This window comes from Melopsittacus undulatus, chromosome 13 (genome assembly GCF_012275295.1).
Source record: "Melopsittacus undulatus isolate bMelUnd1 chromosome 13, bMelUnd1.mat.Z, whole genome shotgun sequence".
NCBI classification, from domain to species: domain Eukaryota; kingdom Metazoa; phylum Chordata; class Aves; order Psittaciformes; family Psittaculidae; genus Melopsittacus; species Melopsittacus undulatus.
In genome coordinates this window covers 5,125,903-5,152,161 of record NC_047539.1, presented here as the reverse complement: position 1 = coordinate 5,152,161, position 26,259 = coordinate 5,125,903, and the positions used below count along the sequence as shown (strand labels likewise).

Genomic DNA, 26,259 nt, shown 5'->3' with positions numbered 1-26,259 from the left:
ATCTACTTTCGGCTGTAAATATCAAGCCTAGCAGTAGGTGTCAGGAGTGCAGAACAACATAAGCTGTGCCCCAGGAACTCAGCGGACTAAGGAGATGTTTAAGCTGTCTGGAGTGAGAGTTAAATCCTGATGAGCCGCCCTGTGGGGCATTCCTTACAAGGTTTGAGATGCGTCTGGGCATCAAATACAGAACATGTTCCTACTGAAGGACAGAGGAGCCAGCTCTCCTAGCTTCCGAGGAGAACAGAGATGAAAACCAATAGCACAGCTTAGGCTGTTCTCGTTGCTAAAGAACGTCCGTGCGCAAGCAGCAGACATATGTCAGTTTGAATCTCCCACACCCTGCTTAGGCTCTGCTGCTGCCTGCTGCTCTGGGGTGTCCTTTTCCATGCCATTCCGTCTCGATGGGCGCGTTGGGCCGGGAGCCGGAGCGCTGCTGGAGCTCAGCACACGAGGGGTGAATGTGCGCGCTGAGGCTCTGCCCGCTGCCAGTGCTTGAGCGCCCCCAAGCGGCGCGGCACCGGGAACCGCAGGCTCCCGTCGGCTCTTGCTGTGGGGATGGAGTTAACGGAGCGCCCACGTTCGCCTTCCCCCTGCAGAGCCCACTGGAATTCTTCAACGTGATTTGGAATATTCTTTTCAGACTTCTTTATCCACCGTTGTGGGTGGAGGTAAAGGTTTTAATCTCTACAAAATTGTGCTTATTCTTTACTGTGAGTGACCTCTTGGCTTCGTTGGGTTGCACAGATAATGTGCCGTTTACTCAGTGAAGGTTCTATGGTCCATAGCAGAGCAAAAGGCAGTAGTGATAATATTTAGTGAGTAAAAATTGCTTCCTAATAGTAAGTTGACACACTGAAATGTTTTCAGACTCTAGCTGACTTATGGGATCATAAAATAGTTTGGGTTGGAAGAGGCCTTCAAAACTCATGTAGTCAAACCCCCTTGCAATGTGCAGGGACATCTTCAACTAGATCAGGTTGCACAGAACCACATCCTGCCAGGCCTTCAATATCTCCAGGGGTGGTGCATCTGTCACCTCTCTGGGCAGCCTGTGCAAGTGTTTTACCACCCTCATTGTATAGATGTTTTTCCTCATGTCCAGCCTGACTCCATGTAGAGCTACCATGAGCAGGAGTCAGGAGAGATGCCCATAATCTGTCTCTAAATCATCCCTTAGAAAGTTGAGGGGTAAGATCTTGCTAAAAATAAGACCTGTCTGGAAATAAAATTCATATAGACTTGCCCATTATTAAATTAAACATGCTGCTGGTTCATGAGGAACTAGATCTTCATGAAATGAATATAGAATGAAATTCTACAATGTTAAGTGTTCATTTTACAAAATGGCCAAGAGTAGTAGGTGCTATTTTTATTTTCAGTTTAGTCTGAAGTGTGAAACACACTTCTTTGACAGAAAACCCAGCCACAGAGTCTTATCTTCATGCATGAGTCACACGCTGCTATCAGACCTCATTCCTATCAGCTCTCTAATAAGCTATTAGTTTTCCCTTAATTTTCACTTTAAACTTTCTAAACAAGGTCCAAAAAAAATAAATTACCTTCTGAAGTTTGAAATCCACAAAATGGCTCAAAAGATGTGTAACCAGTTCTGTGTCTAAAAGAACATTGAATATAGTGGGAAAACTAATGCTGAAAGACTCAAGTAAGAACACTTGTTCAACTCTGAGTGACCTGAATAAAGACAAGGAATAAAGGTGTCTACACACCCTGAAAGAGCAAGAATGACTTCCTGCATCCTCATTTCTTCTCCTTTCAGGCCCCTTTTTGGGAAGAAAGGGAAAAATATCCTGTTGCCCAATTCAAAACTGTGGAATGTGCACAGTTCCAGCAGGGATGAAGAAGGGTGGCTTTGTTTCCATCTCTTACTGTAACATTCTGGGTTGGTTTTCTGGTTAGGTTTTTTTGTTTGATATTCCCTCCATTAAAAGAATCCCAAACCAGCAAATAGTCTGCAGTATAAGTCTTCTGCTTAAACTGCTCATTTGACCTAAAAACTCAGGACCTTGTTGGAAAGGATTTTGTTGTGGGGTAGGTCTGGTCAGTGCAGAGCAGGTGGTGGCAAAAGGAAGAAGTGACTGGTTGGGTGACAAGGACAAGGCTAAGGAGCTAAGTAGTGTGTGTAAGCAAATGACTGTCAAAGGTCCCTTGTCTAGTAAACCTCTCTTCTCTAGAAAGGCTGTTTTTAGCTCTGGCAACTCACTGAGACATTAGTCAAGTTTATTACTTATTTTACATATGCAGTTCCTGTGAGATCCTTGCAGAGTTGTTCACTTCAAGATCTTGGATGCACAATGGAATATTTTGCTGCTGTTTACATTTCCTTTTCCTTGTCCTCAGGGTACAGCACTCCAGCACTTTTGCTTTTGCAGAACCACAGGGCTGCAGCTTTTTTTCTCTGTCAAGTCCTTGTAAAGCAGGAACTGGAAGGAACATTTCCTTTCAGTTTTTAGTGGTTAGGCTTCATAGCCGGAAATGACTGTAGTGATTGAAGTTCCTCATACCCCCAAACCAAAACTGACTCATAGCTTGGTGTGCTAAGGGGATGCTTCATCTATGGTAGCTTTCTGCACAGGGAAATATGCACAACCCCAGGGCGCATGAAGGAACAAGCTTGCAGTCCCAGGCACCTCCTGAAGAGCAGAATTATGGAGCTACTGCAGCACATGGGAGACAAGATCCAGTTGTGTCTGTGTCAAGGAAGAGTCTGGCAAAGAGAGATTACCTGATAGCTGCTGTGCTGTGCTACACAAATTTAATCAACTTCATGGACTGGTTCCTTGTACCAGGTGAGAGCCTATTTTCTCCTAAGGAAAAAGAAATCTAAGTTTTCTGCAGCTCTACTTACGCCATAGTCACACATGTGTTCTAAATGAAGGATATGCTTTCTGTCTTTGATATTTCTCACTTATCTGCATTAGTCTTTTGGTCGTACTTTGAATTAAATATCCAATTATAAATCTAGGAAGACCAATGAATCATAGTTTAGTTTCTAATAGTTAGTAGAATGCTTATAAACCTCTCATCTATTAAATGCTTAAGATGCATGTTTTTAAATCTTCATCTCTTACAAACATACTTTATCATAGAGAGCAACTGGTCTATTTTTGTGTCTTGGTTTTGCAGAGATTTGACTAAGAAGCTTCCCCTTACTGTATACACCAGCTTACCAGGCCTTCTTTGGCTCTACTAGATATGACATTCCTTTATGTGAAGAATAGAATCACAGAGTAGTTAGGGTTGGAAAGGACCTAAAGATCATCTAGTTCTGCCCCCCCTGCCACAGGCAGGGACACCTCCCACTAAACCATGCCACCCAAGGCTCTGCCCAACCTGGCCTTGAACACAGCCAGGGATGGAGCATTCACAACTTCCTTGGGCAACCCATTCCAGTGCCTCAGCACCCTTAGAATAGTGATGCCAGTCTCCCTGTTAAAAGTACAAAAACTATGTTGTCTTTGTTCAAGTTTGTTTAGAGGAAGGTTAATCTCCTCATGACCTGCTAGTGGTGTGATTTCTGCAATGAAGAGTGTAAAGGGGATGGAGATCCACTTCCTTAAGCGTCACTTACTAAATTTACACCTTGTTTTCTAATAAATAATATCCTTCTACCAAAAATGTGATTTTTTTAGGTGTTTTTATTTATTTTTTTATTTTTAACCTAGCCATAACAGCAGGGCATTGCTCCTAGTAAACTGATGGGGAATCTGAGTTTTTCCTCCCATGGATGGGGCTTGGAGCAACCTGGTCTAGTGGAAAGTGTCCCTGCCTGTGGCAGGGGGTTGAAACTGCATGAGCTTTAAGGTTCCTTCCAACCCAAACCAGTCTGGGATTCTATGTAAACTGTACTCTGTGTCAATTCTTATGTTTAACATTACCCCTGAGCATCTACCATGCTTCAGGGATCTGATTTGTAAATTAAGAGGAAATGCTTGTTGTGGGCTTGCTGTATTTTACTTCTGAGTGGCCTGGAAATCATAAATGTTTCAAAACTTTGGAGAAAACCCAACGGATGGATTGTTAAATTTGGAATTAATATGTAGTGACAGTACAGTAATTCATTTTTTTTACTACTAAAACCATTCAGAAACTTAAGACTCATATCTCTATACATTGAGAGGCTGGTGGGTTTAGGAGTTTAAGCTTATTTTCTTTTGAATACTTCTCAACCACACATGTAAGAGGGAAGGAAACAAGTAGGAATGCATTCTGAATGATACTACAGGACTGTTAGTGAGAAACTTCAGTGTAGGAGTTCTGTTATCAAGTGACTCTGTGAAGGGTAAGGGACAGGAGAGGATGAAAATACCTTCAAGCAAGAACAGGCTTGCTGGGAGGAAGTATTAAATGCAAGCAGTTGCGTGGCTTATTCCAAGCTTTGAACTGTTCTTTAGTTCCTGTACATGCTAAGGGCCTAGGGTTTTCAAGGTTTGTGAAGTGCCTATGTTGATATGCTCAGTTTCTTGAGTGAGGTGCCTTCAGGGACAGGTGCCTCAGTCCAGAGCAGAGGTGAGGATAGTGCCGAAGCCTTGGCTGTCCATATGGATGAGTACATTGTTAAATGTAAGTGAACAGGGAAGTGAGGGAGAGGCTTGAGTATTTGTTAAGGAGTAAGCTGGTGGCAGTTGTGAACTTGTGGTTTCCGGGCAGTTTTGCTCACAGTCTTTGACAGAAACCAAGCTACTTGTGGAGTTGAATGTAGGAGCAGAGTTGGGACCTCCTGCTGACATCCCCCTGTGCTCTCTTGTGTTCAGGTCAGCTGTAGGGAGCAAAGCAGACAATTTGCACACAACTTGTTTCCTTAAGGAGTGGCTTCATCCTTTTAAAAAGGTTTTTTGACTATTTTGGCAAAACTGAAGCTGCATGAGAAGTTTCTTTTTTATGTTATGTTGTTCAATATCAGAGTAGAACTATGCTTATTTACAGTAGTTTCTTCTGCTATTTTGTTTTTAGGATTATAGTGTAGAACTGGAAGCTAGGGGAGGTGGTAAATCTGCAGCCTTGGCATGATGACTGTTTTGTCTCACAGCATTCATGCATCCACTAGAGCCAGACCCATGGATCTTCCATCAGTTTGTTGCTTGTGTGACTCTTCTGAGAGACTTGTGGCTTTGGGCAGCTCTTCCAACCTTTTTGCACAGCTATTGAATGGTTAGAAATCAAGATGGAATTTCTGTCAGCCTTTTATCACCAATAGAAATGACTGCTTTTAGTGATGTTTCTCTGTCATTATCATCACTAAACGTTACTGTGTAAATCCAGTTATCTATATCTCATCTGATCTCTGCAGAATTGTCAGGGAAGTATGAACAGAATTACCCAACTGGGACCACAGTGTGAATTCCACTGGTATTTCCCTGGCTATGGGCTGATTCAGCCACCCTTGGCTAAGGAAGGCTGGAGCCATTTGCATCCTGAAAAATCCAACACGCACTGATTTGAATACTATATATACTGAAAATATTAACAGGTATTCTTAACAGAAGGATCTTCAATTCATCTTAACATTTTAAGGTCAATAATAATATTTTAGGATTAGCTGTATAAGGATAGCTGGCTGCAAAACTTTGCTACTGTTCTGTCCCACTTGTGTCCATTTAGCTTTGAACTGAAAGTTGTTTCTGTGCTTATGTACTCCTGGTACAAAAGAAACAGAGCAGTTGTAATTGAAACAGTGGCTAAGCTGGCTCTTGTAAGACCTCCATAGTGGAAGATCATGATTTTTTTCTCTAGTGGTAAGGATTTTTTATCCTCTGTTTATCTGTGCTTATGGTACAGTCATGTTTTACATCTATGTGCAGCCTCTCCTGGAAGCCCTGTTCTTGAAATAAAGCTTTGAGTTGGCAAATGAAGGGAATTGCAATGAATGAGCAGGATTATTCAGTCTTTGACTCTGTTGCAGGGATCCTGTTAGATATACAGAAATACTTCCAGCTCAGTGATGGGGATACAGGTCTGCTGCAAACAGGTAATAACATATCTTCATTTTGGGTAGTTTGCTTTGCCTTGCATCTATGTGGCCTGTTCCTAAAACACAGTCTACTTACTTATTTCTTCTAGCTCCTACTTGTGTGTGGCGTTGCTCACTTTCACTTGTGGGCAGGCTGACTATAATGCAAACCTGAATGTCTTTGGTTCAGGGAAGACTGGACTTGTGTAGTTCAGGAATCCCACACTATGTGAACCATTAAAGATGAAGAAATTTCTCAAGAAATACGGAACTTGAGCAATTCCCATGTGTTTCATTATTGTGTGTATATATATATACAAATATTGTAATCTACATTCATCTTTTTCTAAATATTGATCTACATACTTGTTCAAAAACCGAGTCTTTAACCTCTGCTCCCAAAATAACCTCAGTTTGTCTGAGGGGTGAGGAGTACATACAAGAAACCCATGTTGTCTTTGATCTTTCTTGGATTTCCAGTCTTCATCCTGTGTTACATGCTGGCTGCACCTGTCTTTGGGTACCTTGGTGACCGGTACAATAGGAAAATCATCCTTGGAGCTGGTATTTTCTTCTGGTCTGGTGTCACATTAAGCAGTTCATTCATCAGTGAATCGGTAAGTTGCTTTTTTAGAGTCCATGAAAATAATCTGCATATGTCTTGCAGGAGTCAATAGTCTTTACCTAATCACATTTGGAAAAGCTGTCAATGAGCATTTGCTCCCCAAGCCTGAACTAAATGGACTTTGTGCAGGAAAGCATAATGGGATGCTGGAGTCCAGCCTAGGCAACAAAGAACCCACCCATTACTGTTGCGGTTGATGGGATCTTAGTTTTGTCCTGAATGTTTGTTGACCATGACCTTGCAGTGTAGCAGCTTGTTCAGCAACCTTGTGTTCTGTTGGCCATATCCTGTCATTCCCTCTGGGTGTCCCTCTAGGGAATCACTACTGTGCAGAAAGGAGAAAGGACAGCAGTGGGATGCTGTCCCAGTGCTGTGGGAAGCAGGTGTGAGTGGAGGGAATGCAGATATGCAAAAGGCAGTTAATTCTTATTTCCTCTGGTACATTTGATTCACTAAATTGCATCTTTCTAATAGCAAACGTTCTTTCTTGCATGGGCGTTTTTTTGGACTGTGATGTGTCTTTTTCCCTGCAGTATTACTGGATATTCTTTCTTTCTCGAGGACTTGTTGGCATTGGCACAGCCAGTTATTCCACAATAGCACCTACCATTGTTGCAGACCTGTTTGAGGAAGGAAAAAGGACCACAATGCTTTCTATCTTCTACATCTTCATTCCAGTGGGAAGGTTGGTTTTCTTGCTAGTAACTGACCTGCCTTTTGAAATTCTCTTTGACCACACCAGGCATTCAATATGCCTTGAGCCTTGATTAGATCTATTTTGATGTATATCTGGATTGGCTCTTGCAAAACGATTTGTCCCTTGCTTAGCATGTTGAAATAGAGCTGGTTAGGCTGATTTCTGTATTTACCTTGAAGAAAAATTAGGTTGTTTTTTTTCCCCCCAACATTTTTTAGAGAGAATCTGAACTCTGAAAACCTGTGGGCTTTGAATAAACTATTGAATCAACTCTAAAAGAAACATGTGCCTGGGGGTAGGTAATTTATTGCTGGCTTTTGGAAGACAAAAGCTTTCAGATATTTGCTTATTTGACAAATTTGTCAAGAACCCCCCATTAAATCCTCCCTAGGAAGATTTGGTCCTTCCATTTCCTCTTTTAGTTAAATTGACAGTGTCTGATGAAGAGAAGATTTTTTTCCTGTGGCTTGGACACATACTCTTTATTAAATCAGGCAGCCAAGGCTGAGCCAAGAAGGCAGATTAAAACTAAAGGAATTCCTGTAGGGTTTTATTCATATGGTTAGCACAGAAAAGAGTCAGTAATAAATTGCTTTATGGGTTGTCTGAACTGGGTTTGCAGTGTCATTCTACAGAATATTTATTCCAAGGGGATCCTGGGGCATTGCTGCCACCAGTTCAGGTCTGCTCTGAGAAGGTTGGCCTCCCTTTTTAGTACTGGCTGGCAAGTAAATTGGCATAGACCATGAGTTGTTCCTGTTCTGAGAACTCTGAGACTGCTTCTCTGTGCTCTCCTTAGCTGGCAAGATGTCATTTCATCCACCAAGAGTTCCTTGGTGCCTACTGGTGATTGATTCCTTTTTGTTGCTTACAGTGGTCTTGGCTATGTCCTAGCGGCTGGCGTGGCAGGTCTCACTGGTGACTGGCACTGGGCCTTCAGGGTGAGTTCCTCACTGTCACTCAGGGGGCTGAGCCATTCACTGTGAAATCAGAATCATCCCTGGGGTTGGGATTACTTATGTTCATCATGTTAAAGGTGAAGAGTGGAAGGACCTTCTACTGTCTGGCTGGTCATGAACTTGGTGTTTTAGAGGACTTGGTCACAAAGTCAGTATTTTAATTTGTTCCTGCAGGACAAAGGGAAAATTTTAGCCTGGTTCTTGCAGAATGGAAGAGGCATAGGTTAAATTGTACAGCAGCCAGGGCAGGTGCTGATGTGCCTCTTACCTGAGGACACACTTGGAGTGGTTGTCAGTGCATCAAGACCTCCTCAAGTAGAGGAATGTGAAAGTATCTTCTGTTCTTGTCATGTCACCATGATGTTTCTCCATAGAGAGCACCTAGTGCTTTGGAAGTACGCTGTCAGATCCCCCAAAGTTACTTATAAAATTAACTAGCAGATACATGATGAAGGGGGAAGAATGTTTGCTGGAATAACAGTCTGAAGTGACGCAGATAACGATGATGGCTGCATGACTGATTCTTGCATTTGTGGCTGGAATATTACAGTACAGTTTTCGTTGTCTGCATGTTTTTCTCCTTGCTTGTGTTTACAGATAACTCCTTGCATGGGAGGTCTAGCACTTGTTCTTCTGATTCTGCTGGTCCCTCACAAGACCCAGAGAAGGACAGCAGCACACAGAGCACTGAGCATCTCTGGCACAATACGAGTAGCAGCTGAGAAGCCAGGAGTACACAGAACTGCCAAGACTACTTGGTGTCAGGATGTCATCTCACTTGCCAAGAAGTAAGCGATTTTAGCAACAAGGTCCTCTCCATTGAAGAATGACCATTCCCTTGTTAGAAATATGGTCATCAAATCCCACTCGGCTCCTTTGTGTCGCATGTTGTGTACAAGATGCTTGAAACAGCATCCATTCTTTTACAGGAATGCTACACAGGAGATCAAAAATTACTTTGTGTCTGCTATTTTCCTCTTTTGAGGGGGAAGGAGGCAGAGTTATGATGGGAGTATGCTCCTGTTTAAATTCAGCTTTTACTTGCTACTAAGTTTCCCCTTTCCTCTTGCTTTAACACACAAGGATAAGCTAGATTGGTAAAAGTGCACCATTTGCCATGTGCCTCTATCTGCTGTTCTTAGTGCCCGAGGAAGGTTGGATCAGCATGGTTCAGGCAGTCTTTCTATGGTATTTGTGAGCCCGCTGTGCCTGTGATGAATAAGCTCCGGGTTTGTAGGACTCTAACCTCGTTTATAAAGTAGTTTGTGTGTTTTGAGCAGCTAACCTGTGGTTGGCCGATGGCTTCTTCCTTTTAACCGTACAAAAATCGAAGTCGACATCAGCTGCCCTGCAGGGCAAAGTCAAGTACAGGTTTCCCTCTCCCGTTACCCTGCAGCCAGGGAAAGCCCTGGCCAGGGCCGGGCAGGGAGAGCTGGATCCGGGTTGGGAACAGCAGGTGCCGCTGTGCAGCTGCTCCAGACCCGGCTCTGCGCTGCCGGTGCCCGCAGGCTGCCTTCCGGCTCCCCTTCAAACGCGTTTGGTTTAAACACTTGCTCTCCTGGGACCTTGGCTGTCTGCTGACTGTTCTTGTAGGGGATTCTAATTGACAATTAGGTTTGCATCCTGCTTGCAGCCAGAAGTACACCAGAGATGCAGTTGGATCACAGTCTGTAGGCAGGAAAGGCTGAAGTGACTAAAAACTGAAGCTCCCTGAATAGTAAATGAATATTTATGACAGTTCAACAGCTAGGCTACTGTCAGAGTTGCTCTTCTCCAAAGATGTTCCTTACAACCTCCAGAAATACAGTAAAAACAGATTTCAGTTTTCTTTACCGAAGGATTTCCAAAGCATAAGGACATGCTGCCAAAACCCAGATGGTTCCACTTCAAATCAAGTCCAAGAGCCCTTTATGTCTAGAAGATGAAGATTTAGGTTCACATCTTAATGAATCCACCAGTTTGATGGTCACCTGGTGGTTTGCAGCACGTTAGTATTAAGATTTCATACTTCCCTATTGATCTCAAAGGGGATTTTCTCCTAAACTACTAAGCAGAAAGAGGCCAGTAAAAAGTTAGTTCTCTCCTAGAGCAGGGCAGGAATGAGGCAAGATTTGGGCAGTTATAAAAAGGAGAACTTTTGTCTGCTAACTCCCTGTGCAGACTGTGAGTCTGGTTTTAGACTTGGGCAGAGTTAAGGAGTGCTTCAGCTGCTGCATCTGAACAGTTTGGAAAACCCAGATGTTACTCTCATTTTTACCGGTTACACAAACAAAACCATCCTAAGACATTTAGACTTGCACATAGAACACTTCCATTTAGTTACTAAGCAGCTACCTTCTTGCCTGCTCTCAGCTGCTATAGTTCTGCTATCCAAAATGTCACAGCAATTGTTTTAGCAAAAGTTGGCAATGGAATCTGCAGGTGACCAGGACTGGGATTTAACATGAAATCAGTGGGTCACACTCCTCACTCTAATTAGGATTTCCCTGTTCATAGATCAAGCCACATCAAAGTTCGTATCTTCAAGGAAGTGCATTTTGATTATAAGAAGTCTAAATGAGTTAGGCTGTCCCTATTCTGCACACCCAGTTATTTCTAATATCTCTCATTTTGTTCTTTGCCTTTTAGCTGGAGTTTTGTCTGGTCCTCTCTGGGTCTGACTGCCATGGCCTTTGTTACTGGAGCCCTGGGAATGTGGGTGCCGCTGTTTCTTTACAGGGCTCAGCTTGTCCAGGGCACTGTGTCACCGTGCCTCCAAGAGACATGCAATTCATCTAACAGGTGAGGTGCACACGGCTGTGGAAGCACACTTGGGAACACTGCACAGGGCTAAATCCCAGTTTGTTTAAAGCCAGAAGGTAGGATGTGACTGTGAATGCTTCTTGTGAAGGCAGTTGGGTGTGAATGTTGTGCTACCTTCCTTTCAGGATTGCTGAGACACTCTGTTTGCTTGCTTACAATCACTCCATTAACTGGAAAGATGCTGTCAGCCCTGTTTAATAAAGTAGAAAGAAGCAGTAACAGGAACTCTTGTGTGAAAATAAGGGCAGCTGTAGCAAGGAGACTTCAGGTGAGGGTGGACTGTGCAACCCAAGCTACTTAAATACCCATTTAACTGTGCTTAGGTTCTGTGTTTTAGTAACTTTCATGCTTTGTCATTAGAATCTCATTTGGGACAGAGAAAAGCATCTGTGGAAGTCCCTTTGGAAGCTGAATCTTCTAAGCTATTCTAATAGAATACTTCTAAAAAATGAATTTGTCATTGTTGGAGAACATTTGCATTTGCAGACACACAAAGCTGAGTGACATTTGTAATTTGCATCTAGAAAATACTAGGTGGCCCTCCCACTAGTTAACTATTCCATACTCTTTGAACTCTTTTGGGAAGTGGTAGGTGTTTCCCATAGTCAGCAGTGAAGTGACTCATCTCAGCTGTGCTAACTAGAGGGTTATAATTTAGATGTATATGATTCCACGTGATAGGATCTCTTCCAAGAGAGCAGATTGTGATACAGAGTTGTTCCATCTGTGTTTTAGGGATGACTGAGTAGGTTGGTTCACAGAGTAACCAAGATGACTGTATCTCCTAAATCACTGGATGTCCAAGCCAGGTCATACTGAGAAGAGTCCTCCTTGAGCCTAGGTGCATAACAGCTACTCTAGAACTGGAAAAATATCTGTTTCACAGGATAAAGCCTCAGTTGCAGAGGCATAGCTTCAGCTGAGGCCTGGGATGAAATCCATTTAGGAGTGGGAGGGTTAGATCATCAAATGGAATGAAATTCAAGTGCCCTTAAAGATTCCTCTGTAACTAAAGGTACAGGCTAACACCATTTTTTCCCCCCACAGTATGTCTTACTGTGCTCAACTGCATTCTTTGCTTTGTCACCAGCCTGATATTTGGAGGCATCACCATTGGGACAGGAATGTTGGGTGTCATTGCTGGAGCAGAAGCAGCAAGAAGACTGAGGAAGATAAACAATAAAGCTGATCCTCTGATTTGTGCCACAAGCATGTTCATTTCTGCTCTGTGCCTCTACGTAGCTCTGATGGTGGCCAAGATGAGCATCCTTTCCACTTTTGTAAGTGCCAGTATATGTGTCATTAGCAAAATGTCTTCTGGCATCATGGGGGCAGGCACAGCATTGTAAATGGGCCTCAGGACCTATAGCCTGCCCACACTACAGAAGAGAACAGTAATCCTCTGTAGTTACCTGCATGAAACAAGAGTGTTCCTTATCCAAAATGTAGTTAGAAAAAGCCTCAGTCTTCTGTTAATTTTTTAATGCTATGTCCCTAATTTAGTATTCTTATTTATTTTTGCTCTCTGAATACTTAAAGACTAGTGTACTTGTGACTGTACAGTACACACAGTTCTTGCTAAGAATAATTTAGCCATCCCCTTCAAAGCCCTAAATCACCAGCTGATCTTCAAAGTCAAGCTTTCAGCAATGCAAACTGAAGGATAAATCACTTCAATTCTGTTCTCAGTAAAGGGAAAAACAAAACCTTGCTGGGAATGACAAACAGTTCCAAAAGATCCCTGTGAGGGGGAGCTGAATGTAAACCTTATGTTAACTATAATCTTGTAACAGCGAGGGAAAGTCTCCAAGTTTTTTTCCTGTGATTCCATAGTCACAATTACCGTGTTTAACATAAATAAGAGTGATCCAGGTAAAGTTAATTACAGTAATCAGCAGTTCTCTACAAAAAGGTACTTTGCAGGGTTTTTTCCTGCTAAGAATAACACTTACAGAGGTTTTGCTTTTGTGTCTTCGGGAATGTGTATTCCTGTGGTAAAACACCTTTAGACCAAGGGAAAAAATGAATGAATTTGAATGTCTGAATGCGTGTGCACAAAGCAAAATGTGAAATTGAAGATTACTGTTAAAGAGTGGAGATCCCAGTGCCAAAAGAATTGGCCATTTTCTGCTGCTTCTCAGGTTCCTACATAGACCTGCTCTGAGTATGTTGTTCTGTTCTTTTTTTGTCATTGAAGTTGGAGAACAACAGTTCCATTTGCCAATGTTAGGTGAGGGAATCGATATATTGGGTTTGAATTACCAAAATATGCCTTTTATTAGGAATGATAAAAAGCAATTTGTTTAAAATAGTTCTCCCTTTGCAAACAGCATTCTGTTTTCAAGCAGGGTGTTATCTGGAAGGAAATTCTGAACTGGGACATGGATAACTGTTCCTTAAGTCTCTCCCCATGGACAGACCAGTTGGTCTTTTAACTAAAGGCTTTGCCATTTTGTTTTTTGTGTGAAGTGCTTGATTCAGGTGTTGCAAGATGTAATGTCACCGATGTGCAGTGGTAAATAATTGTACATAATTTAAGTTCCTGATTCTTGTGGCACTTTTACAACTACAGCTGTTTAACCATTGCCTTCTTTGGCACCAGCCATGTCTCTCCTTGCTTTCTAAACAAGACCTGACACTAGTCAGGCTGCTGTGAGAATTGGAGTGGCATGCCAGCTGGTGTGTCTAATCTGAAGGTCCCACTGAAACAAATGTTCCATTTGTGTAGGACGTAAGCAGGAATCTGGCTCCCCAGTCCCTGTCTACTCAGTCACTATCCACACGCACAGTCAGTGTGTGTGTGTTCAGGGACACTGACGTTAGCAAACCTGTCTCCATCACTTCACTGTGCAGAAGCTGCCAAAGCAAGGAAGCATACATGCACCAGTGTGCAATTACAGGGGTTTCTGTGTGGTGCTTTCCATGGGCTTGAGGGGATAATGAAAGGGAACAAGGCAAGTTTAATCAGCTATGGCCAAAGCTGGAAGAAATGTTTCAAAGCATGAGAATTCTCAAGTTAACATGGAAACATGTCAGGACTTCCAGCATTCCTGTTGGTGTAGATGGGCTGAAAGGCCATGAGATTCCTCTCCTCTTTCTCGACACCTGGGCCTTGATTTTAAAGACTACCTTTGAAAAGGCAGAGTAAAATTACCTGGCTGTGTTATCTCAGTCTAAATCTGTTCCTGTCTCCAAAACAAGATTAAAGACGTGCTCTCTGCAGTGCAGCAGGTGTTTTGGGGAGTCGTGACTGAACCCTGGGACTGGGTGGGTATTTTGTGTTGTGGTTAAGTTAAACAGACTCGTCTTTGGTGATGCTCTATCAGGATGCAGACTTGACCTGCAGCTTGCCTTTGAAAGAGGCATATTGCAGCTATTGTCTCTGCCTGGTGTGGTTCTTTTTGAGGAGACAGGAATTGCTCATCACATATGGTGCAGCCATACTGATTGCTTGTTTTGTGGTTGAGGTGTGTGACTGTTTAAAAGCAGAATGCTTGTTTGACACTGGCACTGATTACAATCTAATTCTCATTAGCTTCAGGTATGAATGTAAGCTATCATGTACAAAGCAAAATCACCTTAAAATTTGGGTCATTGTTCTGGTTGTGCCCTTTGGAGACCAACTTGTGTGGGGAGTGGTTGTATCCACTTTGAGACCAACCAAGTGTTGTCTGTTGAAGTTGGGGATCCTAGTAAAGGTGACAGCAATAAAATATGTTTCATTCTTTTGTAGGTACAATTAGCAGATTGGAATGGACACCACAAACATGATTGCACAGATTTAGTTGAAACATTTTCTATATTATTTTTTCTATATTGATTTAAAAAAAGAGCTTGAGATGGCATGAGGAATACTGAGAGATGGTAGGAACAGAAAGGTAGACTTCAAATAGAGCACTCCTGTGTTGTTTTCCTGCCATCCTCAGCCCTTCTCCCTAACCAAGCACAGTGCTTGCAGGATGCCTTCAACTGTTTTGGAGAAAAGAACATACAGCTCTCTCCTCTGTACCGATTGCAGTTGTTTTGCAGTTGGATGGCTTAGAATACCAGCTATTCAACCCTATTGCATTTCTTCTGCAGGGGAAAGTATGAAATTGATATTGGCTTTAGAAAGAATACCTTGATACAATCTGTAGAATGATTTATTACCTTCCAAAACTGTCTGCATTAAATTTTTCTGGTGACCCTACAACTGCAATCCTCACAAGACAAGCTATCAAAGTGGTATCTCTAATGTTAACACAGTTCTGTACGGAATAAATAACACAATTCTATCTGGACTCTCAGGCCCATGTCTTATCATGGATAATTTTTCATTAATTCTTATTCCTTCAAACTTTAGATTCAAAATGTAACTTATTTTCCAAAGATGAATTTTACTTTCTTTTCTTGCACTGGGCATGCCATGTTCTTGTTGTTAGGGGCTTGTGGAGAATAAATAACTTGGAAAACAGCTTAAAGGAAAGGAAAATTGAAAACACTTTGTAAAAGAGCTAAATATCACAAAATTACTATAAGGGAGATAGGCCAACCTCTCATTTGATGCATGAGGGCAGGTAGTCATTTATTATGTTGGTGGTGTCTAGGGACAGTTTGGAAGTCTTCAGAACCTTCTGCTCTACCTGTTGTATTTGCATCTTGTTGCATCTGAAATATCAGCCAAGATTTAAGTAGGTCTCTTTGTCCTTTGTCTCCTTCCTGTTTCACTTTGAGCTGCACTATCTCTTGCACAAGAGACACAATTTACACAAGTTCATGCCATTATTGCTGTATAGCAGAATTCAGCTGCACTGCTGCATTTGCCTAGAATTCCTTGTGAGTACTGCTTCAGATACTTTACAGGTTGTAGTTCCGAGTTCAGCAATAGAACATTGAACATTTGTCTGTGTGGAAGCAGGGCAGGGTAAAGCAGGGCTAAAAGCAGGGCTCAAAGCAAGGAATATCCTTGATGAATTTGGGCCTTCTGAGATAGTTCAGAGAATATGAACTTGAAATAAGAGGATGAAGGGCAAATGTTTTCTGGTGCCTGCAGGATTTGACATTGTTGGTCCTTACTGCCAGGTGGCTTGGCAAGAAGCAGAGCTGTGTGATACTGCAACCCATGCTAACAGACACATTTCATTCTGTGGTTGGCCTAATAAAAGGTGTGTCACTTGCTTTCCAGCTTAGGCTGGCATGCAGCATCACTTCTGTGGTCTCTAGACTGTTATTGCAGCAGTCATGGAACTGCAGAAGAATGATTGCTTTTTGTCTCTTCAAAGGCAATGTCTGCCAGAGTTGTACCAGTGGAAAGGCTGTGGTAGTGGAATGTGTGAAGCCAAGAGCTAAGACAGTAATGGAGTATATGAAACCAGTGATATTTCCTATAAAACTTAAAAGTAATCATGTATGGAGGAATATGTTCAGCTGCACATTAGAAAATCTATATAAAGCATTTTGAAGGAAAATCTGGGTAATAGTCTATATTAAATATCTCTGGACTTCAAGGAGCTTTTCCTCCAGACTGGTCTGGAGAAGAAAACCCATGAACAGTACAGGCAAAAAACCCAGGAGAGGCAGGGGTATCACAGGAAGCTGTACAACAGGCCTGGTTCTTAGCAAAGTGTAAAGTACCCCTCTGAAAGCATCTGATGGTTTGCTACTGTGCTTTTTCATCAACCAGATACGCCATCTTACCAAGACCATTCCAAATGAGATGCTGGCATCTGCTGTTACAATGGCTTTTATTTCCCAGGTGATATCTGACTCTGTGGCCTGTGTCACTAAATAGATTCTGCTTTCTAGAGCTGTTCCAGCCTAATAGAGCAGCTTTGCTTTCCTCAGGTATTGATTAGTCTGTACAGCCTGCTCAAGTGGATGTCCAGGGCTGGCTGTAAGGGTTCATCTTTTCTCTTACCACAGCTGTAAGAACTGCTTGGGGCCCTGCCTCTTCCTGATGGATGGATCTCCATCTATGCTGAGTTAGGGAATTCCCACAGGGCACTAGAGCTTTGAGGCTTTGTCTCTGAAGGAGCCTTCAAGAGTACTTGCACTGGCATGGAGGTGTTCTATTGGTTTCATTTGAAATCCAACCAAAGGGAGATCTTTGAGCATTTTTAAACCCTCTGCTGAATGTTTCTCTTCATAGGCTTTTGCTTTCCTCTTCTTGGGTCCAGCACTTCATTATAGTTTATGTGGGAGGGTGCTGTATGTTTCCTAATTTGGCTCTTCTGCTATGATTTGTGAGGAACACTTCTCTGGCTCCTCTCCCCATTTTAAGGTGAAGTTAGTGTCTGTAAGTATAGGCAGAGACATATGCAATTAGGTGGGTATGTACAACGGCTCATACACAGGTAAGCAGAGTCAATGAGCCTGCTTTCTTCTTCACAACAAAGAAGGTCAGTGCAGTGTGTATAGTCACTACTTTCTTCTTTTTGCAGATTTTTATTGCATTTGGAGAGCTGTTTTTGTCTGTAAACTGGGCTGTTGTGACAGACATACTGTTGGTAAGTGCTTGTGAAACTATTTCCGCATATTTTGGGGTTTTCAGCTTTTATCAACATAATATTGTTCATAACCCTGCATCTTGGAGGGCAGCAGGACCTCCAGGTTCTAGGAAGAAATGAACAAACTCTAAGTAAGCGTACCCTTACTGGTATCCTGCTACCGTTAGGGATGTGATCCGTGCAATGAACAGTTGTGCCAAGATTCCAGTGACAGTATTGATGTGGTGCTGCTGTAGTCCAAGATCATTGTAAGCCCAGAAAGGAGATGTATTGTTTCAGATGAAACTCATACGTCTATTACAGTCTCAGCTTGGTCAGGGAATGCCTTATCATACTGCAGCCTGCAAGAAATCAATTGTGAATGTCACTGCCATGCCCCGGATCCATGTAAATCCAGGAAGGAGGAAGTTCTGTTCTCCTGAGTGACCAACACCCCTCATTTGAATTCATTTTAGAATCTTTTGGGTTTAGGTACAAGTAATATAGCAGCAAGTGGGGTGGTGGAGCAGAGCTCTGTAGTGGTGTGTTCCCACTGGAAGCAGACCCTGCCAGGGGTTTGCTTTGAGTTGTGTCTGTTGAATTCTAAATGTTACTGATTGTTTTATTGGTAAAATGATGGAATTCAGGTGAATCTGTGGATTTGTCTACTCAGTCAGTGGCAATCTTATTTGGGAATTGTGTTTCATCCTGCTGAAAGCCCGTGGGTTCTGTATATTGCTGCTATTGCATTGACTGAAGGGTGCTGTAGATAACAACAGTAATTTCTTTTATGCCTTTTTTCCCATGTGAGCTAGCAGGGTTTTGGATAATGTGCCTGGATTTGCTTGTGCATATTATTTTGCCATGAAAATGAGTTTTCTTTGTTGCCACGTGGCACTGCTAGCCAGACAATGTAGCTAAGAATTCATTTGTCCTGCAACCTGTGGAGCTGAAGGCAAAGCAAACTGCTCACTGAATGATAAGGACTTTCTTCCTTTGTGGCTATACATCAGGATGCATTGCTTATAGCCACCTTTTTGCCTCTCATCAGCTGTAAACATGAAGGCATCTGCTGTGCAGCTACACAATATGCGGTGAAGTGCTGTGGCTGCCTTGCTTACTGGGAGGCTATACTTGCAGTGTCCTTATGGAACATGTTTACCAAGTGTGAGGTAATGGGACCTTGTCTTTTAGGGATTTGGGGAAAGCCTGGTCAGTCTGAGGGCTTGTTAAAAGAGTGGCTACACCTCAGACAGCAAGCAGCAAACTGCTGTCATCAAAGCACCATCAACTGCCTCTTGGTCTGAGGCTGACTCCCCTCCCTCTGTCTTCATGTGGTCTGCAAGGTCTCAGCCAACATTCCTTACAGCCATGGCAGCTCCTTCAGGTTCCAGGTATCCCCATTTCCCCTATGCCTGCAGTGTCATACGAGGTTCTCCTCAGAGGCTGAATCTCCTCATGAGTAGATCAGTATGGCTGCAAGGGTTACTGGCTGGAGGTTACTGTTAGTTGCATGGCCAAGTGAACCCATATAAGCTGCTGTGAGTCTACAAAGGGAGGCAGGTTTTTCCTGCTTTATTGTCATTCCCCCTCGTGTTGCCTTCTTGAATGTTATTCTTATTCCCTAAGAAAACATCCAGACTCTTTTGTTGAGAATAACTTTTCTGTCTCCAAGCTTTTAAACAGTGTTTGACTATGAAAGATATAAAACCAAATATATTAATCTCTAGGATGCTAGGCATTCATGAGATTCACTCTGTTAACATCTGTTCTCTCATGTTCTGTGCTTTGTTCCAGTATGTTGTGACACCGAGACGCCAGTCTACAGCTATTGCCCTGCAGATTTTGGTGAGCCATTTGCTGGGAGATGCAGGCAGCCCATATCTCATTGGCATTGTAAGTGAATTCCCTGCTTACTGAGCTTTCCTTACGGTAACACTTGTACAGACTGGAAGACAGATGCACACAGAATTGTAGGCAGTTCCTGGTCCAAAACTAAGTATTACTCAAATTGATGGCCTTGATACTAGAATACAGAGACATTTCCTCTAAACATTTGTACTTGCATGAGACTTCTCCTCTTGGCACACTGCAGGTATGTGGGATATTATCCTATACCCATAGCTGTGAGTAGTTCCACGTGTTGTGTGGAAACCTAACTGGTTTTGAAGACGGATATTTTTGCCAAGACAGTGTCATGGGTATTGTACTTGGGTTTCAGCACTTTCTGCTAAGTTTTTGAGGTGTTTCATGTGATTAAGCAAATACCATAAAGCCAAAGACTCTTAGTTCAAACCTTGAAGTTTGAAATCTTGCAATTGGTCAATGGTCTCTTGACCTCAGCTGGGTGAAAACTGGAGTCTCAGCTGTGTAATCTGCCTGGCAGAGAAGAGCTCTCCCTCCCCAAGAGATTCCTCCTCTGTCTCTCTTTCTTTTTGGCAAATGAAGAGGCCACTTTGCTCTTTGATACGTATTAGGAAACTGTTGGCATGGATTTGCCTGTATGCACAGGGGAATGTAAAATCTGTAAAAAAGAAAGAAAGAAAGTCGTGAAGAATGGCTGTAGTGATCCATAAAAACAGGAGGGACCTTAGAAACTGAAATACTACTGCACTGATTTATGCCTCCTGCCTGAAAGATTAAAGTGTCTGTATCTCCTACCCACTGCTCTTTGCATCTTTGAGGAGCGGGCAAATCTGGGGCTTCCTGCTCATGTGCTGCTGCATGCCCCTATAACTGTGCAGAACACTTCTGATGCGGTACCTTGTGTGCACTTGCCTTAAGTAGCTACCCAAACAGTGTGAAGACAAAAAAAGCTTATCCAGGTGAGATTAACCTCAGGCAACCTTGCAACTTTGCAAAGAACTGAGGCAAGAAATCCAGGAATAAACCTGCTGCCTGTCCAAGTGGGGTCCTGTGCAATGGGCACAATATTGTCTTCTGGAATGCTTCTGCCATGTCAGCTGGTGATTAAACGCCAAATTTTCTGCATTCATGTCTTGCTATTGGTTACTAAGGTGCTTCAGCTAACCTTTTGGCTTGAAAACTGCCTGGAGAGCCAAGGAATAGTCTTTTTTCAGAGGCTGTTTTTATTCTATTTGTGGTTCAGCAATTTTCTCACTAAGCATTTTAAAGTCAAATGCATTAGGTGTGTAGTTTGGCTGTTATGCTTGCTGTAGTCCCTAGGTACCCATTTACAGTTGATCTTGCTCTTATCTACCTAAACTGTCACCAATAATCGTGCTAAACCCAGCAAAGATTGAAGAGTCTCATATTTGTGTACTTCAAGTCTCATAGCATATTCGAGCCATCAAGAACAAATGTGGGAATAAAAATTACTGCATTCAACATTCATGCTTTTGTTTAGGCTTAAGAGTTACTGAGCTGCTTGAAATCAACTTTTCTTTCTGTCTACAAAAACAAAGTCCATGTGTAGCATTTATAGCTTTTATAACCTCATGTTTTCAACCAGTGCAAAAAGCAGTTGCTGGTAGCTTTTTCTTCCCAGTTCCTCATCATGTCACTCCATGACTCCTCAAATGCCTTTTGGCTCAAAAGCAGACTCCACCCTTGTCTCAGTCATTTCCAGTTCTTCCCTTTATAATGAGTGTTGCTGCTTGTGCCTGTATTATGCTAACCCCCTGGTTCTACTCCTTTGATGCTGATTAGGGAGATAGAAAGTTAATGAGTTACATAAAGAAATGCTGCAGGTCATTGCCAAATGTCTGTCCTGTGCTAGTTAGCTGGAGATGGGCTAGAAAACAGTAAAATGAATTGGTGTTTATGAAACATTATAAGCACTGGTTGCAGTATTTCCTACACTTGTGACTAGAGACACGGAGGGATAAAAGAACATGAGATTCTCTGACCAAACAGAAGCCAGACATCAGTGATGTACATTGGGATCTGGGTTTGCACACACTGGTATCAGACTTGTTGTCCCTATCTGCTTAGTTTTATGCTTTTCAAGGACCACATTGTTTAAACCGAGAAGATGGTGTTATCCCAGACTAATGTCAGCCTTGTTCACCCCCCAGATCTCCAATGCAATCCAGGCCAAGAATGACTGCTCATCCCAGTGGAGTTTCCGGAGCATGCAGTACAGCTTCATCATCTGTGCTTTTGTGGGTGTCTTTGGAGGAGCCTTTTTCCTCCTAACATCTTTATACATTGAAGAAGACCGTAAAGAAGCAGAGCAGCTTTGAGGTTTCTATATCTCTATAACTTTTAGGCCTGTATCTGATTGCTTTCCTGTTTGTACCCTAGCCATGATAATCAGCTCTGTAAAGTTAAAGCACAAATGTCTGCATTATGTTAATGCCACATTAGTTTCTATAAAAAATAAAGGCAAAATCTCAGTGAATTCTCAGCTTAAACAAACCTCCTATATTGAGCAAAATCCAGAATACTGCAAGGACCAGGGAAGTGCTCTGAGTGACACCTTCAAAAGGCAGCAGTGTATGAAGGTCATAAAATAGCTTTACTGGAATGCAGCATTACAGACTTATTGGAACGTGTGGTTCTTTTGCTACTGTGGTCTTCCCGAGCCCAGTAGAACCAGTCAGTCCTAGCTCTCTGAATATTTCTCCTTCTTCCCTGAAAGAAGCCATATTCAGAGTGTGAAAGACTTAAAGAAAACCTGTTGAATTGGTCCAAACACTGTCCTCAATCACCTGGATTCTTACAGCTTCCTTCTGCTCCATCTTGGTTTTCCAGGTACCAGGAACGGACACTGTCTTTCAAATGAAGATGAACTCTGGGACAAGATTTGTAAAGAAAAGAATGCCCTCCCCTTTCTCTTTCTTTTTTGTTTAATGAGACACAGCTAGAGGAAAAATCCAACTAATAATTCCTCCATATGGCAGAAAATCCTGCATACTGACTTTTTTTGGATGCGTTTGACTGTGAGTCAGAAATTGCTACTGCATTGGCATATGGCTACCCGCCCCCATCTGCAAAGCAGGCACGAGCATGCTGGGGAGCTGGGAGCTTCAGAAGGCAGTGATAGAGCTGTCACAGGCATGACTCCTGACCCAGACAAGCCAGTGGTGTTCAAGGCAGAATGTCTTGTGGTGATTTGGAAGGGAGGCCTATGAGTTCTCAGGAGCATAAAATCTGCCTGTAGAGTTCGGAAAATATAGAGGGTACAAAAAGTGTTTCAGTTCTTTGATATAAGAGCAGCCGTCAGTCTCAAAGTCACTGTCAGATTCCAGAGGGGAGGGATGTGATCGTATATGTAATATGTTAACAGCCTCTTTCTAATCCTTTGAGGCTCTCCAGCATATCCTCAGGCCTTGGGTAAGTAGCTCCTCTTATGGGTGAACAGTAGTATCTGTAACACCACTTAAATATAACCATGCATTTGAGATCTCACCTCTAAAGTGCAGAAGACTTGGGATGTGGTATCTATTATCATAGTATCACACCGGGAGCCAGACAGGTTATGATTAGTTAGTCAGCTTCCATTGTTTGATGTTCCTAGCAGCACCTTAAAGCCAAAGCTTGAGGAAGGTATCAGCAAGCGAATTGTGAAGTGTTCTGAGCCTTGTCTGGTTCTCTCAGTGAACCACAAAGATCATAGAGCACAATATTCCTGTTACAACTGTGAATGTCTGATGTCATTAAAACAGTGGAATTTAGCAACTGCAGGATTTAGTTTCTCCTTCTTTCCCCCTCATTTTAAAATCCTGAAACCTGACTTAAACCCAGGTAGTGAAATCTGGCCAGAGCTCATGCCAGTATGGGAAATAACAGAGCAGCTTTGTAGTGATGCTCAGTAAGAGTGTAAGACTCATGTGAAAAACAGGAGTTGGTGTTCTGAAAGGCTGAGTGACTTTTTCTGCTTTTGAGAAGTGACCAAAGCCATTATACCACTGACTTTTTGGAGATTCATGTGGGGCCAGAGCCTCCATGTCCAACAAGGGCTTTGCACAGTTGGATATGGACACAGGAGCTTGTAGAGGTGCTAAGTGCTTGTCTTAACATTTTTCAGGCTATTTTTTAGGCTGGTAACAATGTCTGGATTAAAACCTCTTGCTTATATTCAGCAGAGCTGGTGAAATTGGTAGCATTTGTCTTCCAGCAATAGGGAAAACAATTCACTTTGCCTGGGTGCAAGATGAATTTGGGAGCACCGAAAACATTCTTCAAGGCCTCGACTCACTGCACACTTGAGGTCAGACTCACAGGAGCCTGGGGTTGATCTGGGACACCAGTACTGTGCCATGTGTGTGTCTGAGATACGCACGTGGCTCTGGCACACAGCTGCTTTGTCAAGTTGAATTCTGAGATGAGGTGAAATCCACCAACACAATGTATTGTCCAGCAGCACCTTCACTAGGTACCATTTACAGTTATATCCCTCCATGCCTAGAAACTGATGGAAGAGTTCTGATAAGGCCACATCAGCATTGGTGTTAGGTTATGATTTGGTTTTGGTAAGGAATTAGTATTATAGAGTAACCTGGTACTATGAAAGGTATTGAGGCTGGATTTACCAAGCTCAGAGGCTTAGTAACAGAGTCCAAAAGTTCTGCCCCTGTTGCTAAACTTGGGAAACAAAGTTTGTGATTGCTAAAGTCATTGACAGCTGCAAACCAGATGCCCCCAACACTGCAGCTGATTGCTTGAAACACAGGCAGACAGACCAAGATCTTGAGGCTTGTGTTTCCCATCATTCAGCTATGGTAAGATTTAAGCAGCTTGCTAGCACTTCTCTATGGCTATGTTCATGATTTCCCTGCAAACAGATGATCTGTTTATCACTTCTGTTAAGTCAGCATTAAATTATTCTTAACAAAAATAATAATCAGAAGCTGTCTCTGGAATACTGCAGAAACACACATTGACATATGAGCAAGAGCTGCCAAATGGTGTTCTGTAGATGTACATGAAGTCCGTGACGAACTGCTTCCTACTCCTACTCTTATCTCCTTTGTGGAAGTCAGTGCCTAGATCTTAGCAGGATCATGCTGACTACTTCAATTCCGTCTTTTCAGATGCTTTTCCTTGTAATGTAAGGGGAGAGGACTTTTATTTCTTTTCTTTTTCTGCATTTTAGCTATGGCTCCTCCCTTTACAGGTGAGGCAAGCAGCTCTATCCTTCACCACTTCCAGCAAACAAAGGGACAAAGAATTCCCTTGCCGAGGAGCTTACTATGCAATTCCTATTGAATTATCTGAGGTTACTCAGATAAACTAAAAGGATGGCTAAAAGAGACTGCTTGCAGAGGCTTCAGTGGTAAAAATCAGATCACAAACATAGTTTTCTAGATATGATACAGCTTGAAGACTATCAAGCTTCCATCAACCATCCTTCAGGTGAACTGTCTTTCATCATTCCTAACACAAAACCCAGACTGCTATGTTTACTACAACAAGAACTGTATTTTTCAATCACCTCTTCGCCTCCATGCTCATACCCACCTACCCTCTGCCAACATACCACAAGGTTGCTTTCCTGCCTTCTTAGAGTCCAGAGATGGGGAGTCCTTCTCTCTGTGCTGTGATCCACATTTTATTCCACTATTGGATGCATTCACTGAGTTACCCAGATGGGCTGAAGAAATATATCTTCCCTTGGTTTTACTGAGGAAATATTCCCATCAAGAGCTCAGGTGTCCTTTTTCATTTCACATTCTCTTTTGCTACAGCACTGTCTGCTCCCAGCTCTGACACAGCAGTTCCTGTAGCATCTGCTCAGTCTGGGTTCTCAGTACACACAGCAAACACATTCACTCACTGAAAATGTAAAGTGTAAAGGCAAAAAGCCATGCAGAAGTTCACAGCTGCAGTATCTCCCAGACTGAAGATTAAATAGTGCTGTCAGACCTGCAGTTATTGAAGTGATGTTTTCATACAGTAGATATATAGAGATATCCCTGGAAAAAGTGCCTACAACCAAGATTTCAAAGCTGAGGTGCCTAAGATGAAGTTCTTCTACCCAGAATTAAGTCTTTAAGTAAAGGGCCTGATTTTCTTGAGTGTTGAACACATGGGTGCTGAGCCCACCTTTGTCAGCAACAGAGGGGTTCAAGGCTCTTTCAAAGCAGGAATGAAGAAAGGAAAAAGCCAGGCCACTTCCTAGGGCACATCATGCTGGCATCCCATAGCCATCTGACATCAGTGCTTTCAAAAATGGTTACCTTCAGCCTTTTTACATCAGTTTCAAGCCTGCTGCCCAACACATTAAATACTGAAGGCTATAAATGCATACACGGTTGCATTCATTTACTTTTCAATTCCATTTAAAAGCATTTCTCATAATATAGAAAAATATTAACTGTAGGAAAAAGCCACCACAGTGCACAAGCAGATGAAGCCAGAGCTCAGTACCACAGTGTGAGCTGTAGGGCTGGGATTTGCTCATTGCTATGGAGGCAGCACGTTTCCCAAACCCTGCTCTGGTTCCCTTGGCAGCACCATGCCCACTGGGACTTGGGCACATTCCAAACCTGCATGCATCCAACAGTGCTGTTCCAAAGGCCCTTCCCACAGTGGCATTTGACAGCACTTCCATTGATCCCTTACAATTCCAGCCGCTTGAGTCCTGCAGGGTACACAGCGAGTTTACATGCTAATAACAGAACTGGTATGAAAACATTACACATTGCAAGATCAATGCAATTCTGGCCAGCTCTGCAGCCTTCAGACTTTATTTCTAATGGCCCTGGAAAGCCAGTGTTAAACTCATTTGTTCCAAGGCAGCATTCCACAGGGGAGCTAAGAACATTCTCCTTCAT

At 42.6% G+C, this 26,259-nt stretch overlaps 1 protein-coding gene across 1 annotated transcript; it reads left to right on the top strand.

Annotated features, from left to right (window-relative positions):
• Nucleotides 1-2,602: 2,602 nt before the first annotated feature.
• On the top strand, nt 2,603-22,273 carry LOC101874313 (protein spinster homolog 3). Its single transcript, XM_034068916.1, has 11 exons — nt 2,603-2,810; nt 5,924-5,989; nt 6,452-6,588; nt 7,130-7,281; nt 8,168-8,234; nt 8,850-9,040; nt 10,881-11,033; nt 12,145-12,334; nt 17,474-17,539; nt 19,316-19,414; nt 21,556-22,273. Exons 1-11 carry the CDS (start codon nt 2,603-2,605, stop codon nt 21,721-21,723), a joined length of 1,497 nt encoding a protein of 498 aa, XP_033924807.1. The 3' UTR covers nt 21,724-22,273.
• Nucleotides 22,274-26,259: the final 3,986 nt, after the last annotated feature.

Excerpts from the sequence above, each read along its gene's own strand:
- LOC101874313 (XM_034068916.1), top strand. The coding sequence starts at position 2,603 with ATGCACAACCCCAGGGCGCATGAAGGAACAAGCTTGCAGTCCCAGGCA. Across the intron at positions 5,990-6,451 it reads TACAGGTCTGCTGCAAACAG|TCTTCATCCTGTGTTACATG; the intron begins GTAATAACATAT and ends TTGGATTTCCAG. Across the intron at positions 9,041-10,880 it reads GTCATCTCACTTGCCAAGAA|CTGGAGTTTTGTCTGGTCCT; the intron begins GTAAGCGATTTT and ends TTTGCCTTTTAG.